At 41.6% G+C, this 20,456-nt stretch overlaps 1 protein-coding gene across 2 annotated transcripts in view; it reads right to left on the bottom strand.

Moving 5' to 3' along the window:
* The window catches only part of mldr (mitochondrial ribonuclease P catalytic subunit), a 72,865-nt gene extending 70,922 nt beyond the window's left edge, over nt 1-1,943 (bottom strand). For both annotated transcript variants that reach the window (XM_080272380.1, XM_080272381.1), the window contains exons 1-2: nt 1,849-1,943; nt 846-1,460 (exon numbers count right to left, since the gene is read on the bottom strand). In XM_080272380.1, coding sequence (XP_080128506.1) covers nt 846-1,460 — 615 coding nt within the window. In that variant the 5' untranslated portion in view covers nt 1,849-1,943. The remainder of the gene's footprint in view (nt 1-845; nt 1,461-1,848) is intronic.
* Between the last annotated feature and the right edge of the window lie 18,513 nt (nt 1,944-20,456).

The raw sequence follows: 20,456 nt of genomic DNA, 5'->3' as shown, positions 1-20,456 counted from the left end.
AGTACTGCCAGGCATGTCTCCCTCCCTTCTCCAACCCCTAGGTGTCTCCCTGTCCATCCCCCCACCCTCCCCCACCCCTGCTTGTTTCCCATGTGTGTGTGTGTGTGTGTGTGTGTGTGTGTGTGTGTGTGTGTGTGTGATGAATGACAGTGGTGAGTGAGTGAGTGAGAGTGGTGAGTGAGAATGGTGAGTGAGTGAATGAGTGAGATGGGAGGGGGGGAGGTAGTACGGCTGTTTGACTTTCTTGCCTCCTTCCTTGTCCCCCCACCCCTGCTTGTCTCCCTCCCCATCTCCCAGCCCTCCAACATCCCCACTTAGTGCACTGCCAGTGGCCTGCTTGGCTGTTTAGTTGCTCCGAAGCGGTGTTGAACACTGCATGTCCCACCACCCTACCATCCTGCATGTGATGTTTGATGTGCCATTTTTTAACAATAGTATTGTTTATGGGAATGATAACATTACCTATGGTGTTTTTGTGTCAGTCTCGATTGATTAAGTACCGGTAAGGTATATGAGAGTTTGGGTTTGAGTCTGGAATGCATCTCTGGCCTTTCTTCAGTATCTTATGGGGAAAATTGCTTCGATTTCTGACATACTCGCTGGCCAAACACTCCCACTAGTACACAACGTTGCCAGATATCTGGGTAGGGATGCACCTAGACATACAAAATAACACAGTGTAAGATGACAAACTATACAGTCTACCATGTAACAATACAGTACCTGTTATATAGCAGTAGCTGGTGCCTATGGCAAAATTTATTTTTCTACATCAAACAATGAGTGGCTTACAAAAACTACTGTAATACAATTAAACAATTAAGAGCAGTGTGGTGGGTCCTTACCTTAGACTTGGAGATTAGCTGTTCGTAAATCTGAAGCACTGTATCTTCACCACATTGATCCACAAGGCGACCACACAACAGCAAATAGGTTCCAAGGGTTGCCAGGTTTGCCTCACGTCCTAAACAACTCAAACGCTTCATATAAGATTGTCCCAGGGCCAGGTTTTGTTTTCTGAGGCATTGCATCATCATCAGGGCATCACAGTTTTTCTCATTAATTGTTGGAATTACCTGAGCTGTGAGGCTGATAATGTCTTGCCATTCAGATTCAGATAATTCACTCTTGGTTAAAAATATGTGGTCCAACTGCATTTTTGCCTCACTTGAAGCTATTTCATCCTCCTCCTTTCCTTCATCCCAAATGTCAACACTAGTAAACTTTGAATCATAATACTTACATATCTGTATCTTGTTAGAATGTGATGGCACAAACATAATATTTTTATCAGATACAATCAATGAGCTCTTAGTTCTGGCAGCACTAAACCTTTGACTGTGAAGCCTTATGTTAAAATTTTTTGTGTAAGTCCACCTAGGTATTCTGGTTTTCATGTATGAGAGTTTTAAAATAGGCCACACCTGTTTTCCTTCAACTAAGAAATGTTGTAGAGCCATCTGAAACAACAAAAACCAAATCAGTAAGCTAAAAATAATTTAACATATGGTACAATAAAGTACCATACATATAGATGAACTGGTGATTTTTTTTTCCCAATGGAACCTACCAGTTTTTCATACCTTACATCAGATTCAGACCAGTACAGGACAGCAGCTATAAAACTAAAATATTCCCAAGTAGCTGATCAATATATGGCTGAAATATTCTTATGACATTAAGCTTCTTTTTAAGGCTGAAACATTCCTTTTTCAACTGTTTATTGTACAGCATTACTGTAAGCTGCATTGTATTAGCATGTGTGAGACTAAAACTGTTGCATCAGGGCTCTTCCTCATATATTGGTCAGCTATTTGAAATACAGTATTCAGAAAACTTGTACAGTACCTGATTCTGCTTTTATCAGAATGTATCTTTCCACTAATCTGATCTCATGAGATTATAAAAAAATAAAATAACTTGGTTTTACGCCAGGTATCCCCGTTGCCTCTGGGTAGAGGACTCTTGGATTGGAGCGTGTTGCATTTTATGACCGGATGCCCTTCCTGATGTCTACCAATGACCCTTGGGTGGATTCGATCATTTTAGTAGATAACATCAAGCAAAAGGCTTATGTACACATAATACATGCAACTTTACTCTTCTGTATGCTCTTTAGAACAATGTAAGATTAAGTTCAGTAAATACGGAATATGCATTGTCATTACACAATATATACAGTATTTCAAAGATAGAACACAAAAGTGACAGCAATGTATCACCAACTCATGAATACCAGTCTGAGACAAGCACTGCCATCAACATTAGCAACATTAGCAAAGTACAAGGGAACCAATAATGTAGTAAATTCAGAGTTACCAAGTCAAAAGAACTTGAAACACTAGGATCAGAAACATTAAATGAACAGCAGCAACAGAATTCCACACACAATTAACATTACCAATAGCAGCATAAAAACCAAACCAGAATCAAGACATATATATCAAACTGCTCCAAGATTATTACAATATCTGAACTACATTTGATTTACATGTACAGTACTTATATGAATATGACTGAAGAAAAATGAAATCCGCAAGATTTAACAAAAATTATATGCCTAAGCATGCACAATACATCAGATACAGACCTTATACCATAAATGAATAACAACATACACTCATTTTTTTTTTATCGAGGCGAGATTATATTACAGTATCTCCTGTTTATGTTTTTTCTAATTCAACTATGGCACAAATTTACCGAAATATGGCCAGAAAACTGAGGAAATATTATATGCAATGACAATCTACTGACCACAAACCAGTGATGAATTTCTTACCTATAATGTTTGGGGTCAGAATACAGACAGAATTTGATTCTTCCTGGATTTTCTGTTGTCATTTCTACTTCACTTTTCCCTTGCCCAATACAGGAGTAATTTCAGAGTGCACTGTGAATGTAGCCTACAGTATCTGCAGACAGCAGTGAAAGCATATGAAATGGAATGTACAGTCCTGTATTTATGAAAGATTGACTGAAAGAGGGAAGCTGTATCTCAGAAACTAAGGCAAAATTTTAGCTTAGAGACATCACCTGAAGGACCTTACCAGTCATTTTGATTTCTTTACGGACCTCATCCAGCGTCCTGCTGAATACTGTTTCGGTATTTTGTAGTCGTGACGTTTTTCGTTTATGAGAAGAATATTTTCTATAATATTTGTACATGACCATTCCTACTGTCCTGTTCTCACAACCCTGACTCTCTGTTGTCATTACCGGCACATGTTCATAACTAAAAGAGTGTTGCATTTGTTTCCTTTCCTTTCTTGATAGGATATGTTATATTAGGCTGCTGGGTTAGGTTAGGTCAGTTTGGATTCAGAGAGGTTAGATTAGGTTAGGTTTGGTTAGATTAGGGTAAAACGCATTAGGTTAGGTTGGGCTGGTTTTCCAAAAGACTAGTACAGTACTTAAACAACTGGAAGTTTGAAAGACTGAAAAAGAGTGAACAAACGTACCTGGTACTGTGATAACCTTTTATTTAGGCACATAAGGGATTCATTCATTTATAGTGTCTGCAGTGGACATGACAGGAATGTGGTAGGAGCAGTCAGATAAGAGTATCATTTAATGATCAACTTCTCTACTAATTGCCAGATGCCTTGAACCCGTAAGGGGTGGCAACAAACAAATCGCCTCAATGTCGCCCTGTCCCCCACCATTTCATTGCCCTGTTCCCAGCTCACACCCCTCTCTCTCATATACTGTACCTCTCCACTCCATCCCTCCATCTCATCCTTGGCCTCCCCCTCCCTCTTCCCCCCTCCACCTCACTCACATACACTCTCCTCATCAGTCTCTCACTCTCCATCCTCTCCACATGGCCAAAATACCTCGATGTGTTTCTCCTAACGCTTCCTATTATATCCACATCCACACCACAATGCTCCTTCACTTCCTCATTTGTCAGTCAGTTACTTCATGTGACTCCACATGCTCCTCTCAAATAACTCATTTCCACTGCTCTCACTCTTAACTTCTGTCCCTCCAACAATGTCCAAGCTTCACTTCCATATGTTAGAGTTGGTATCACAATACTGTCATGTAGTAGCTTTTTCACTTCCATGCTCACTTCCCTGTTTCTTATCACTGCTTTCAAAGAACTGGCAACTTTTCTTCCTTGTTGCACCCTTTCAAGCATGTCACCCTCTAAACTTCCATCATTACTCATTACACTACCCAAGTACTTAAATGCACTCACATTTTCCATTTCCTCCTCATCCAACCTCACTGTACATTCACTAACTTCACTTCTCTCAAAGACCATATCTTTACTCCTCCCTACATTAACCTTTAGATTCCATTTCTTACTCACTCCCAAACTCATCCACCATGCCTTGCAGCTCCCCTTCGTCTTCACTTAACAACACAGTATCATCTGCAAACAACAGTACAGGGAGTTTCCTAACATTGCCCTCTCTCACTAGGGCCGCTCCAACATCCACTGCCCTACCGTGTATCTGTTTTATTAACCTGTCCATATACAGACTGAACAGCCATGGAGACATGACACATCCTTGTTTCAATCCAAACTTCAAATAGAAAAATTCACATAGTTTACTATCCACACACACTGCAGCCTCAGCACCCTCATACATACTCTTCACGGCCGTCAATAACTTCCCATCTACTCCAAATATTCTTACTTTCCACAATCCTTGTCTATCCATCCTGTCATATGCCTTCTCCAAATCCATGAAGGACGCATACAACTTCTTTCCCTTCTCTAGAAACTTTTCCACTAGAGATCTAAGAATATCTGATCTACACAACCTCTTCCCTTCCTAAAACCTCCCTGTTCTTCTCCAACTAATTCCTCTGTTATTTCCATTCTCACAAACAAAAAAAAATGTCATAACTACAAAATACTCAGAACTATATTAGAAGAAACCCGCAAGAAAACTGGAGTGATTGGTAAGTGCCTTCTGGTGATGTCCCAAAACTTTATCTTTACTAAAGCTATGCATTTTGTTCAGTTCTGGCATACAGTTCTTTCACAAATCACCTATTTAAATTTATTGTATCTCCCAACCAAAACTCCTTCATTCCCACACCTTTCCCCATGAGTGTCAGTATTATTTTACATTACCTTAATACTGGATTCTTCTAAAAATAAGTTCAAATCCTAAATTTTGGACAGCTTTCTTTTTATGTCCTGACAGAGCTTTATGTTACATCCATCTGAAATTTACTTTTGTTACTTGGTGGTGTTTAGCGGTCCCAATCTCCAAATTTTGTCTTTCCTAAGTGCCTATTGGTGAATTGTTTCTATTTTGCCCCCTCATAGTCCTGGAAGTGGTAACATCTCTGCTCTTCAAATTCTAAACTAAATTACTCTCAAAATGACCCCACTGTATGCTACTTGCATTTTCTGATTAGGATCTATAACATATGCAATAGCCTAAAGTATGGTCTGAAGGATTCAAGGATACCAAGGGTATGCCTGCAGGATGCCAAGGCAAGGTTAAAATGATGCAGCTTTCACAAGCTGGTTAGCATGGCAAAATATGGTTTAATTTCAATTAATCCATCTGAGAATGCCCAGGTTAGGCAAAAGTTAAGGTTATGATAGGTCATGCAAGTAAACTAGCCTATGCATTTCATGTGGTTTTTTATGTTTTGATTTGCTCATTTTGAAAAATCATAAACTAGTTTATTTAGGAAATGGAGAGGACTTAAGAGTAAATGCTGATAAAGCAAAAGTGATAGTACTAGGGCTAGAGGCAGCACTGTCAAAGAAGAGGCGGAATGGCCATGTGCGATCTGCCTCAAGAGTGTAGGAAGTTATTCTATCTTGTACAGTACAGTGTTTGTGGTGACTGGGTGCATAAGAGATGTAGTGGTATTACAGGTAGACTGCAAGATAATGCTGATTTCACGTGTGCTGTGTGTCAGGGAGAGCATGTGAAGACTGTCTGGCACGAGGACTGAACTTGCTGGTGAGTCTCTCGAAGGTGAGGAAGAGATTAGTTATTTGGGAGACAAGTTATATGCTGGAGGTGAGGCTGTAGTGAGCTCTGTGGCTAGAATGAGGAGTGGTTGGAAGAACTTCATGGAGCTGTTCCCTCTCCTGATATTGAGAGGGCTCTCCCTCTGTGCTAAACGATCATTGTATGTGACGTGTGAGACCTGGGCAGTAAAGGAAGAGGATATTCACCACTCAAACATACAGAAATGGCAATGATCAGGTGAATGTTCAGTGCGTCCCTGAGTGCAAGGCCTAGGGGGACTAGGTTTACGATGAAAGAGAGATAGGATGGGACTGGAGGGTTTTGGTCTTGTGATGAGGAGGGGTAGACTGAGATGGTTTGGGCATGTGGAAAGGATGGGGGATGATGAGTGCAGAAAATGAGAAAGTGTTAATGCTGGGTGTTGGGTAGCGACAGGTAAACCAAAAAAGGCCTGGCAGAGATCATGTAACATGGAGGACTGCGATTAAGTGACCAAGGCCGATGCACGCAAGCATGTATGAGCCTTAAAAAATGAAACAAAACGAACTGTGGGCTATAACATGAAACTATCGTAGAGATCTGCGATAATTTAAAAAGCCGAAATCGTCCAAAACACATTAAAAATCCAAGATTAATTTCCTGAATCTGGTTGACAAAATTTTGATTGTCAGAGGGGCAAAACTCACAAACAAGGATGTACTCCGACTGAAGTGGATGTCACAATCGACGGACGCAGACAAAAACTATATCAATTCTAAACAAAAAACTGCCGGTCGCACACATTAATTTACCTTCAGAACTTGGCAGTAATTAGATACCAGTAAACTTTTTAATGATCAACAGAGTACAAAGTTCTTATGACCAGTATATGAAATTCTGCACAGGTCATTGATTCTATGGCATATATAATCTACGGTCCTGAAATCGTGATGAAAAATACGTTCAGGGTACACGAAATATCAGATGCTCACCATCACATGGGCGTCGTGTTATCAGCTGACATTTGTTTGGGGTTAAGGTTGGCAAAGCCGCTTATAGATGGCAGCACAATACAGAAGACTCTTGCAGCGGATATTTAAATTCATGATACACTTGTTCTGGACAAATGTGGAAGTGTGCATGGAAAAGTTTGGAAGGAATGAGAGAGTGTTTTTGATCGGTGATATGAATGGTAAAGTTGGGAATGTGAAGGTGGATGGAATAGTTGGTGAGTGGGGTGTGCCTGCTGAGATAGATGAGAATGGCAGTGCGTTAATGGACATTTGTGCTGGGAGGGGGTTGGTGATAGCCAGTACCCTCTTCGGGCATAAAATGATCCACAGGTATACATGGCGAGTGATGAGAAGGGTGGGTGGTGAACTGAATGAAAGGAAGGCAATGATTGATTATGTGTGTATAGATGAAAGGATGAGAAGATGTGTAATGGATGCAAGGGCTTATAGAGGGGGGAGAGGACTCTGACCACTACTTTGTGGTGACCAGAATTAGGATCCAAGTAATATGGAGAAATAGAAGAAGGGAAAGGCGAGAGGAAGGAGTAGTTGCAAGGAGAGTGGAAAGGTTACAAGAGGATGAGAAAAAGGCAGAGTATAAGAGAGAAGTGAAGGAACGATTGGGCAAATATGAATTGGAGCAGATGGGGGACGTGGAAGGTGTGTGCAGGATATTTACAGAAGAAATGTGTGCAGCATGTGATGTGGTGTGTGGGAGGAAGAGAAGACGGAGGGGGGGTGCAAGGAACAGCGTGGTGGACTGAAGAGGTGAGGCAGGCTGTGGCACAAAAGAAGAAAGTATACAATGAATGGATGAGAAATAGGGGCGTTGAAGAAGTTGAGAGGCGGAAGAGAGAGTTATATGTAAAAAGAAAGAGAGAGGTGAAAAGTTTAGTAAGAAAGAGTAAGAAGAGAGTGGATGAGGAATTTGGAAGGAATTTGAGTGTAAAGTGGAGGGACTGTAAGAAAATGTTCTGGAAAGAGGTGAAGAGAGTAAGACAGGGTGGAAGTGAGGTTAGCAGGGGTGTGAAACATAAATATGGTAGATTACTAGTGGAGAAGGGAGAAAAAGTGAGCAGATGGAGAGAACACTTTAAGGAATTGTTGAACATAGAGGATGGAAGTAATGCGAGTATAAGTGGCTGGGGAATGGCTGGGAGAAGGAGGGAGGTGAGAAGACAGGAAGAAATCAGTAGGATAGAAGTTGTGGAAGCAATGAAGAAAGTTAAATTGGGGAAAGCCCCAGGAATTGATGAAGTGTGTGGTGAAATGCTGAAGCATGGGAGAGAGATAGTAGTAGAATGGATGTGGAAGATGTGTAGATTGGCCTGGGAGGAAGGTAGAGTCCCGGAGGATTGGAAGTCAGGTATAATTATTCCCTTGTACAAAGGGAAAGGGGAAAAAGAAGTGTGTGGTAATCATAGGGGCATTTGTCTTCTTAGTATAATACGAAAAGTGTATGGTAGGATACTTATTGACGGAGTTAGAGAAAGAACAGAGGAATTAGTTGGAGAAGAACAGGGAGGCTTTAGGAGGGGAAGAGGTTGTGTAAATCAGATATTCATTATTAGATCTTAAGTGGAAAAGTTTCTAGAGAAGGGAATGAAGTTGTATGTGGCTTTCATGGATTTGGAGAAAGCATATGACAGGGTGGATAGACAAGGATTGTGGAAAGTATTAAGAATATATGGAGTAGATGGGAAGTTGTTGAATGCTGTGAAGAGTATGTATGATGGTGCTAAGGCTGCAGTGCGTGTGGATGGTGAACTAAGTGAATTTTTCTCTTTGAAGGTTGGGCTGAAACAGGGATGTGTCATGTCTCCATGGTTGTTCAATCTGTCCATGGATGGGGTAATAAAAGAGGTACAAGGTAGGGTAGTGGATGTTGGAGTGGCCCTGGTGAGAGAGGATAGTGTTTGGAAACTCCCTGTACTGTTGTTTGCAGATGATACTGTGTTGTTGAGTGAAGACGAAGGGGAGCTGAAAGGCTTGGTGGATGAGTTTGGGAGAGTGTGTAAGAAACGGAATCTAAAGGTGAATGTAGGGAAGAGTAAAGTGATGGTCTTTGAGAGAGGTGAAGTCAGTGACTGTACAGTGAGGTTGGATGGTGAGGAATTGGAAAATGTGAGTTCGTTTAAGTACTTGGGTAGTGTGATGTTTATAAGGATGGAGGTTTGGAAGGTGAAGTGCTTGAAAGGGTACAGCAGGGAAGAAAGGTTGCTGGTTCTTTGAAAGCAGTGATAAGAAACAGGTAAGTGAGAATGGAGGTGAAAAAGTTACTACATGACAGTATTGTGATACCAACTCTAACGTATGGAAGTGAGGTTTGGACGTTGTTGGAAAGACACAAGTCAAGAGTGAGAGCAGTGGAAATGAGTTATTTAACAGGAGCCTGTGGAGTCACATGGAGAGACAGGCTGACGAATGAGGATATAAAGGAGCGTTGTGGTGTGGATGTGATAGGAAGCGTTATGAGGAACACACTGAGGTGGTTTGGCCAAGTGGAGAGGATTGAGGGTGAAAGACTGACGAAGAGAATGCATGTGAGTGAGGTGGAGAGGAGAAGAGGGAGGGGGAGGCCTAGGATGAGATGGAGGGATGGGGTGGAGAGGTATATGAGAGAGGGGGGTGAGTTGGGAGCAGGGCAGTGAAATGGCGGGGGACAGGGCGACGTGGAGGCGTTTTGTCTGTGGCCACCCCAAACGGGATTGAGGCGTCTGGAAATAGATAGATAGATACACTTGTGAAAACTGCTCAGTCGAGACGCCCCTCCTCCCTTTTTTTTTTCTTGTTTTCTGTGGATTGGAGCAGATGGGGGACGTGCAAGGTGTGCAAGATATTAACAGAAGATATTTGTGCAGCATGTGAGGTGGTGTGTGGATTGAAGAGAAGACGAACGACCGGGGTGCAGGGAACGGCATGGTTGAATGCAGAGGTGAGAGTGGCTGTTTTTAAGTGGATGAGAAACAGGGGTGTGGAAGAAACTGAGAAACGGAAGAGAGTGTTATATGTAGAGAGGAAGAGAGAGGTGAAAAGATTATTAAGAGAAAGTAAGAAGAGAGTGGATGAGGAATTTGGACGGAATTTAAGTATAAAGTGAAGGGAATGTAAGAAAATATTCTGGAAAGAGGTAAAGAGAGTTAGACAGGGTGCCAGAGAAGTTGGCTGGGAAGTGAAAGATAGAAATGGTAGATTACTAGTAGAGAAGGGAGAAAAGGTGAGCAGATGGAGAGATCATGAAAGTAATACGAGTGTAAGTGGCTGGGGAATGGCTGGGAGACGAAGGGATGTGAGAAGAGAGCAGAATGGAACTTGTGGAAGCAATGAAGAAAGTTAAAATGGGGAAAGCCCCAGGAATTGATGGAGTGTGTGGTGAAATGCTGAAGCATGGGGGAGAGATAGTAGTAGAGTGGATGTGGAAGATGTGCATATTGGCCTGGGAGGAAGGTCGAGTCCCGAAGGATTGGAAGTCAGGTATAATTATTCCCCTGTACAAAGGAAAAGGGAAAAAAGAAATATGTGGTAATCATAGCGGCATTTGTCTTCTTAGTGTAACAGGAAAAGTAAATGGTGGGATACTTATTGACAGACTTAGGGAAATAACAGAGGAATTAGTTGGAGAAGAACAGGGAGGTTTTAGGAAGGGAAGAGGTTGTGTAGATCAGATATTCATTCTTAGGTCTTTAGTGGAAAAGTTTCTCGAGAAGGGAAAGTTGTATGCGGCCTTCATGGATTTGCAGAAAGCATATGACAGGGTGGATAGACAAGGATTGTGGAAAGTAGTAGAATATATGGAGCTGATGGAAAGTTGTTAAATGCAGTGAAGAGTATGTATGAGGGTGCCAAGGCTGCAGTGCGCGTTGATAGTGAACTAAGTGAATTTTTCTTTTTGAAGGTTGAATTAAAACAGGGATGTGTCATGTCGCCATGGTTGTTCAATCTGTATATGGATAGGGTTATAAAAGAGATACAAGGTAGGACAGTGGATGTTGGAGCGGCCCTAGTGAGAAAGGGCAGTGTTTGGAAACTCCCTGTACTGTTGTTTGCAGATGATACTGTGTTGTTAAGTGAAGACGAAGGGGAGCTGCAAGGCTTGGTGGATGAGTTTGGGAGGGTGTGTAAGAAACGGAATCCAAAGGTGAATGTAGGGAAGAGTAAAATTATGGTCTTCGAGAGAAGTGAAGTCAGTGAATGTACTGTACAGTGAGGTTGGATGGGGAGTAAATGAATAATGTGGATGCGTTTAAGTACTTTGGTAGTGTGATGAGTAAGGATGGAAGTTTAGAGAGTGAAGTGCTTGAAAGGGTACGACAGGGAAGACAGGTTTCCGGTTCCTTGAAAGCAGCGATAAGAAACAGGGAAGTGAGTATGGAAATGAAAAAGTTACTACGTGACAGTATTGTGATACCAACTCTAACGTATGGAAGTGAAGCTTGGACGTTGTTGGAGGGACAGAAGTCAAGAGTGAGAGCAATGGATATGAGTTATTTGAGAGGGGCATGTGGAGTCACATGGTGATACAGACTGACGCATGAGGAAGTGAAGGAGCGTTGTGGTGTGGATATGGATGATAGGAAACGCTAGGAGAAACTCATTGAGGTGATTTGGCCATGTGGAGAGGCTGGAGAGTGAGAGACTGACGAGGAGAGTGTATGTGAGTGAGGTGGAGGGAGGAAAGGGAGGGGGAGGCCAAGGATGAGATGGAGGGATGGGGTGGAGAGGTATATAAGAAAGGGGGTGTGTGAGCTTGGAGCAAGGCAGTGAAATGGTGGGGGACAGGGCGACATGGAGGCGATTTGTTTGTGGCCACATCTTACGGGATTAAGGCGTCTGGCAATTGATAGATAGATTCTTTTTTTATAGTGGTAGTCTGCAGAAGGGAGGTTTAGATCCCAAACAACACAATAAGTGATTAATTTATCGTTAACAAAATATCAAATCCGCATATGCGTGGATAAAACGAAAGATAGCTACACTGAGCTGTATAGACCTTTTCCAGTGACGTCACAGAAATCACGTGATTTTGTTTACGACTCCATATTGGACGGCAAACTCCTCGCAGTAATGGCTGTCCAGACAGGGCTGTCAGAAATGAAACTGTCAGATATGCAGAAAAATGAAAATATGCCCGTATCTACTCACAAATCATCGGTTCTCCTGATAAAAAATGCTTGCAACAGAGGCGGGAGTAGGCCGTAGGCTGCCAATTCTCCCACTTCATGGCAGCTATCCGCTTCTCTCGCCTTTCCTCATTTTCTGGTAACCGGTAGAAGTTTAAGTTTTCTGCCTTGTCTTACAGCCGAAGGCACAGCAACGGAATACCAGTGTGGATTCTGCAGTTCTCTCTCTCTCTAGACGTCCGACAATTTGCTGTCCAATATGGTGCCGTAAACAAAAGTCACATGACTCGTGACGTCACGTGGAAAAGATCTGTAGTATGTAGAGGCTTTCTCATGGGTAACACCACGTAATTCATGTAGCCGCCGTCAGGGCGGCGCTGGAATTAGCGGCAGCCGTGTTACACCACGCCTGATGCCCGCGTTTTTGTACTGGGCTGTACTGTGGGTTTTTGAAAGCAGCTGATGATTCCGGAAAATATAGTGCCATGGTCCACTGTGCAGCTTACGGATGCAAAAATGGGCACAGGAATTCATCGAAGAGAGAGAGAGAGAGTTACATTTCACAAATAAGAAATATATCTTATTATTACTGCCCCCTGGGGTGGAGTGGGAAGATTCTTCCCCTGTATCCCTGCATGAATGAGGCCACTAAAACTGGCCCATTTATCTCCAGTCGTTCTCTCCATGTCCTCGTCTCTTCTGTTCACACTCTCTTGTAGATATTTCCCTGTTTCTTCGGACCTTTATCAATCTGGATATTCGGTTTCATGACATGGACAGTGCCATAAAGGGTAAGTTCTGCACTGCGCTGCAGCAATCTATGGCGTTGTTTTATACTCATTGGCTAAATGTACCCGATATAAATCGTTGAACTAGGCAGAAAAAAATCACAGTCCACATATGTTTTTGTATTATAAACGACGAGTGTGTCCATATTAATAACCACTGAGTAGTGGAAATAAAGTATTTGAATTTGAGTGCTGGTGTTTCAATATGGCAGCCAAAATCACACGCCCGCGGCGGAGATAACCTCTCCATACTATAGAGCTTCAATCAATCAATAATTTCCTGTGGCACCCTCGGGGATGCATAGGGCCTCGATGAACTCACACCACCACATCCTATCTTGTGCTAACTCCTCAAGATCTCCCCAACACTCATCTCCAGCTTCCCGTCTCATTGTCCTCACCCACGTCTCTTTTGGCCTTCCTCTACCTCTCCTACCAGGTGCCACCCACCCTGGTGTACCTCGTACTATTCCCTGTCTCCTATACACATGTCCTAGCCACTTCCATCGTGAGAATCTAACATATTCATTGATCGGCTGCACTCCCGTTATTTCTCTAATTCTACTATTTGGTATCCTTTCCCACCACTTAACTCCTAATATTCTTCTAAGTGCTTTATTTTCAAACACCAAGAATTTATTTTCCATAGTCACTGTGCTGTACCAAGACTCGTGTCCATAAATTAAGATACTCCTAACCATTACCTTATAAAGTGGATAGCAAGTAGTCCGAAAATCATGAGGGGAACATTTAAAGTTACAAGAAAGTTATTTTACTACCTTATCATGAGGAGACATAAATAGTGCCAAGGAAGTGATTACGAGCTCATTTGTGTTCTATGATCCCCTCAAAAGTACAGTAGGCTATGCTCGCTTAATATACGGGTTTAACCTATGTTTGTTTTGAAGGCACGTTATGAAATAACGTGCCATTAAGAATAAAGCGCTATTCTACTAAAGAGACTGCAGAAACAAAAGATAGGCTACAGGTGTGAGACAGGAAACGAGTGAAACAAGAGATATTAAGACAAGATACAGGGTGAAACAGGATGTCGTGTACAAGAGTAGCCTTAACAAAAGATGCACGTGCAGAACAGACGATGCAAATGTGAAATGAGACAGGGTGAAATAGGATGCAGGTCTGCAGCAAGATAAAGGATTGAAACAGAAGATACATGGGTGAAAAGATACAGAAGATTTAGTATATGTTTAGATTTCTACAGTATTTGAAATCACCATTGTGATACAAACTTGGTTACATCAGAGAAATGATAAACAACATCAAAGTTGATCGATTCTGATCAAACAGCTGTTCCATTCATGAGAAACCCCATCGAGCAAAAACATAGTTTTGTATGCCAGAAGTAAAATCTTCCTTGCAAAGACATCGGCAAGCCTATCATCTGCGGATAGAATTATACAGGTATGTGTTCACGGTCACGTCATGCGCGTGGAATATCAGTGTAAACTGTCGTTACTGTTAGTAATTCCAGTTTGATTTTTTTTTCTCTCTAGGATTACAAAACACCGCTAAGGATCTAAAATGATCAAGCATTCGACCTCTCCGAAAGGCAAGGGCGGTTAAGCCACGTTGAAGGCAGGAAGGACATCCGCTTACAGAGTAAGCACGCCTCCGCTGCATAAATAGACTTCACAAGCAAATTCGATGACCACTCCTTAGGCAAATCATTTTATCCTTGATTTTCATTATTAATAGTTAGGCTTGTGACAGTGAAACAGTAAGGGAAAGAAAAAAAAAAAGAATATAGCACCACCTCATTGTAAATACAGTACTACGGTAATAAAAGTCCTGAATCGGTGGTCTCTCCTGAGTTAAATAAAATCGTCAGGCGGTAGCATGAAATACAAAAAATACTGTAATAAAGAAGTGGTCTTACAGAAGGGGTTAACCACGTAACACCAAAGACATGCAATTAACCCGTCGTGAATGACAATCGTCAGCGGTTAGTCAAATTAAAGAAAAAAAAAAAATAGAACCAACGCGATTGTGACAGGGTTAATGTTGACAGCTTTAACACCCAGTATAACCGCGAGTATGATGTTAGCTGAAATGAAAAAGTAGGTCAGACATGGCTACGAGAGGGTTAGTGTTGCCTGAACTATACTCCATTTCACCATGTCTGACACCGTTTCAGTGATGTCAACACCTGTAGCACTGATAAAAGTCCTCAGTACTGGATATGCCTGTCTGCATTGCCTTTATATTGACTCTCAAGGTAATAAATAGAGGTTCACCTAGTACAGAAAATTTACATCAACACTACAGGCGTTGACGACGTCGCTGATGGTGCCAAACTTCGTGAAATGGAGTATAGTATTAACATTCCCAGGCTCCTATTATCAACCTCGAATTGAATAAAATTATCCAGTGTAGGACTTAAGCTACTATGGGAGGGTTAATGAGGACAGCATTAACATTATTAGACTTCTACGAGCCACTCAGCTAAATAAAATAGTTTGGGGTCAGCGGGAATATAATACTAGAGTTGTCCCGACCATGAAAACGATAATGAAACACTCAAGTTCTTCAAGAAGGATTTGACGGGGATCTCCCTTGACATGAGTGGTTACGGGTTGGCACTTGTGATGGATGGATTTGTCGGAAGTCGTCTGGGAGGATTTATTGCCGGGATGAAGTCCCTGTCGTAACTTAGATCTGTTCTTACAGGAAGACCAATAGATGTACGGTAGGAAATTTCTGCACACTCTTTGTTTTGTCCTTCCTGCAAACCAAAGAAAAATCTGATCGTAATTTTCCTCTTGTACTGTAAGTAGCCTAATATTTCTTTTTTGATATGATGAACAAAAGTCATGGGAAGATTTCACACTTTCCTTGTCTTTCCTAAAAACAAAACAAAACAGAACAACAACAACAACAACAACACACACACACACACACACACACACACACACACACACACACACACACACACACACACACAATACCTAAGACATGGAGTAAACCGTAAGTTTGGAGAAAATGTTGATGGGAACTCAGATGCGAAGCCCAATATTTATATTTCAACATCAACACCACGTGGGCCTTGTAGAAATATGTGTGTGTGTGTGTGTGTGTGTGTGTGTGTGTGTGTGTGTGTGTGTGTGAGAGAGAGAGAGAGATTTAAATGCCATATGTAGCATAGTCTTATTTAATATTTTCTGACATGGTATTGATTTATTCTTTATATCGACAAAATTTTCATCAGTAACATATTAAAGGATATTTACGCGTTTAAGCAAAATAAATCCACGAGGAAGAGGTGTTAAGAAATCCCTCAGGTCAGCGAGAATACCGCCTCTGCAGTGTTCGTCGTGTGCATCATCATCATCATCGACTGGTACATGAAACCCCTGTTGCAGTGCTGCTGTGTCTTCTTAGTGGGTTAACCTTGGCAAGATGTGGTATATGTGATTATTATGACAGCGATGGAGGCTAGGTCCGAGAGAGAGAAGGGGTGGGGAGTGTTGGTCGCACAATCAGGGACAAAAGTTTGGATGCTGTTTCACCTCTTCTACATCTCACATTCATCTATTAGCTCCTATTCCAAAGCCGAGAGAGGGTTGGTATGTTTCTTTGCCCATAGACGCTTCATCCTGATATAATGCATCAAAGAGGAAAGTGACGAACATGTCTTGAAGTGTGAAGTAGACACAGTGGAATAGAACTTTTGCTCCTGACCGTACAGTTCCCCCTTCCCTCTCCCCCCCAAAGAAAAAGAAAGAGAAAGAAAACAGTATCGTACCACTACTGTACGATGATGATAAAAGTACCAAATCCCCCATTCACAGAGTGATCTAACAGGTTGTTGTTATCTCAGGCTATAATATACTTTATTGCGCAGTTTTAGGAATTTTTCTAGAACTAATAAACATCAGGAAAAGCATATGTTGTGGTGTAAAGCAAACTTTACACCACAACACATCGTCCACGTTTCAGAATGCTGAGTACATGAAATGGTTGGGTTCTGTCTATCTTTTTTTCATTCTTTCTTTCTTTCTTCTTTTTTGTCAGGGGTACAAAAAAATGCTCGGATCTAAGGGGGCCCAGAAAACCAGGCATGAGTTTTCTAACAAGTAATAAATATTCTTCCGTAATACGTAAACTACATACCGGTAACAATTATACAACTGATCATTTCCCCCCAGAGAATATGCTACGCCACAAGCCAGGATTAACTTTCTTGAGGGGGAAGGGGTTCAGAAGCCCGTAGTAGTAGAAGTAGCAGCAGTAATAATAGTCGTAGTAGTAGCAGCAGCAGCAGCAACAGTAGTAGCAGAGAGAGAAAGAGAGAGAGCGTCCTCTGTAGCCTAAGTATAGCCGCAGCCCTTGAGCAAGGGGGAAAAGGAGGGGAGGGACGAGGTGAGTCCAATAACGAAAAAAATAGACAAAAGCCTTAACCTGCTTCAGAATAGACAGGAATGTGGCATAACAAGTTGTTCTTTTCCATCTCTCTCTCTCTCTCTCTCTCTCTCTCTCCTGTAAAATTTCGTAGCTTTTTTTTTTTTTTTAAATTCGGGTGTCCTTTTAACATGCCCGTTCTGCGGTTGGGAGAGGTGGGTGTGGAAAGTCTCTATCTTTACTCTTCTCTCACTCGACAGCTTCATTCGTGGTGCATCTTTGGTATAGGTCGTAAGACATTCCGAGGTAGTACTTGTCCTTGTAACTCCTTGTAAGTCTCCCTTTCTTCACCTCTTCAGGACAGCGATCATAATAATTATACGGTCCACCTCTTGCCAAGAGTATCTCACCATGCAGTCAGGATCAAACAAGGCAGGCTTCATTCTCTCTCTCTCTGGGGGGAAAAGAATAATTCCCCAGTATCCCTGTTTGTCGTGAGCGGCGACTAAAAAGGGCCTTTTTGACTTCAGTGTTTTTCCCCTAACTCTCCTGCTCTGCTCTTCTGTCGTACCTCTCTCTTCTTGATATTTCCGTGTTTATCCGGCCTTTATTTTCCCTCTATTCCTACAGTGTCATATAGCCATATTTTCAATATTCCTTCCCCTCTCTCTCTCTCTCTCTCTCTCTCTCTCTCTCTCTCTCTCTCTCTCTCACATATATATATATATATATATATATATATATATATATATTATATATACAGTATACATCATATATACAGTATATATATATATATATATATATATATATATATATATATATATACAGTATATATATGACTCTGGGCTAAGGCAAAGTAGTATAGTGTATTTTCTAAGGCCCAGCAGTCCTCCTCTCCCCAGATGGCGCCATACATTTTTGCATGTCACCACTTGGTCACTAATACCACACCGTTCATCATGCAGGGTTGGTGTGATGGTGTTAACAGTGGAGTGTTTGCTGTATGCCGGTGGGTCTTGCGCAAGTTCTTTTAGCTCGTTCATTCAAGTGACGTTTTTACGGTTTGATCTCACTTATACATTTATTTATTTATTTATGTATTGCTATCTACAGGCGATTTTATCTACCTTAAGAGATTTTTTTGAATTGGAGGGGGTTATATATAGCCTTCATTAACTTCTCCACCATCAAAAACTCCCTCAACTAAACATAATCAAGTGGGGGTAGCAAGAATATAATAGAAATACGTCATTGGAGTGTAGTAGTTAAGGTTTATCTACTAAAATTAAGTATCTGAAATATATAGACTGATCTGTCGAACACCACCCACATTTACTGCTTGCTGTTTACCAACAACTCTCACTCTTTTTACTCTCATTCTTTGTCACTGCATCCCATCTTACCCCACCCTTAAGTGGGGAAAAAAGGTCAGCATGATGATGATGATGATGAGACGGGGGAGGAGAAGGAAAAGGAGGAGGAAGTTGCTGTTGATGATGGTGATAATGATGATGAGAAGAAGGAGGAGAAGTAGAAAGAGGAGGATATTGGTGACGATGATGATGATGATAAGGACGCCGACGATGTTGATGATGATGATGATGATGATAATGATGACGACGACGACGACAGTGATGATGATGATATACCCTTTCAGTAGATGCTAGGGGTAGGGGGGTACACGAGATGGGAGCAACCTTAATGACCCCCTCCCCCGCCTCCCCACACCTTGAGATAATTATGAGAGGATAACCTTGAAAAGAGCAAAGCTACTTGATGTTGCTGCTTCCTTTGATAATGGTAAAGAAATACAATAGGAGACAATGAGCTATTTACTAATACTGTAGATGTGTGATTGGCAGGAGAGATAAGTCGTTTATCGATTTACTGACTCGTAGTGTTAGCAATGGAAGTAGAGAAAGAGGAAGAAAATAAAAAGAGGAGGAGGAAGAAGAAGAAGAAAGAGGAAAAGGAGAAAGAAGAAGAAGAAGAAGAAGAAGAAGATGATGATGATGATGATGATGATGATGTCGAAGGAGAAGGAGGAGGCTTTGATTATTACCTATCGACTCCACAAGGATTATAAAGGTAGGCAATCAATTTTTGCTGTCCTAATCATTCTCTACAAGACGACTGGCAACAGTCGATATTACGTCCTGATCCCCATTCAGAAGGAGGGAAGGAAGGGGATGTCCAGACAGAAAAAAAAAAAAAAAATGGATACTTCTCTGAAGTGGAAGAGGAATATCCATCTTTTCCTCTTTTTTTATTTATCCTTCTCGCTTACGTCGCCATTATCTAGGCCTCTCCCCTTTTTTTTTGCTTTTCTCACATGCGCCTTCAGTTCATCTCTCGCCCCTGTTGTCTTTTAGTCTATTCTATTGTTAATCTATATACAGCTACTCTAGCACTCTGGCATACGACTCTCTTATATTAGGTATCTTTTATAATGAATGTGATTACTTATGCGACCAGAACACGTATTTTCGTGGGGTTAGACGTCGTTCCAGAACATATTCCCCAGCGGCTTATTTTCCGTGCTAAGCATTGGTATTTCTTCGCATATTATTTATACCATTTCAGCATCGACATCGTTTGTAGTAATAGCATGGAAGAGAGTGGGGTAATGTGCGATGCTCATAAATAAACTGGTGAAGAAGAGGTGCTAAAGTAATTTGAGACCACGATCCCTGAGTTGAGATCCACCCTCCTCTGGCCATCTCGTGCGTGTGGCTGCATTGCGGTCGCCAACACTGCGGTCGCCCTGCAATACGATTCTTATTTTTCTTTCATTCTTGTTTATTTTCAAATCATGCCATTCACCTTAACAGGACACCACAGTACTAGAAGGATTACTAGTTAGCCCCTCCGGTTCGAGCAGTGACTCCTGTAAATAAAATCGATTGGGGATATCAAGAATAATTTGAAAAAGGCGTCCTCGACTTGAAGATGTTATACAACTGTAGTGTCGGTTTGATTAACGTAATATCTTGGGAGAAGACTCTGACATATGTATAAAAAACCCCTCAAGCTCTAAAAATCAACAGTTAGATGAATGAAATCTGAAACTAGCAAGAATGCTCTGAAAAAAAAAGTCCCCGGATGCAAATGGTTAATCATTACATTCCTCTCTCTCTCTCTCTCTCTCTCTCTCTCTCCCCAAACCCTCACCCACTATATACATAAAGGTGGGACTGAAACATCATACCAGAGAGACAGACAGGCAGACAGACAGAGAATTAC

Source organism: Coenobita brevimanus, chromosome 50 (assembly GCF_032717465.1).
Source record: "Coenobita brevimanus isolate Jiangsu-jjx chromosome 50, ASM3271746v2, whole genome shotgun sequence".
Lineage (NCBI taxonomy): Eukaryota > Metazoa > Arthropoda > Malacostraca > Decapoda > Coenobitidae > Coenobita > Coenobita brevimanus.
The sequence above is the reverse complement of the archived record's forward strand: the minus strand, read 5'-3'. Positions and strand labels throughout refer to the sequence as shown.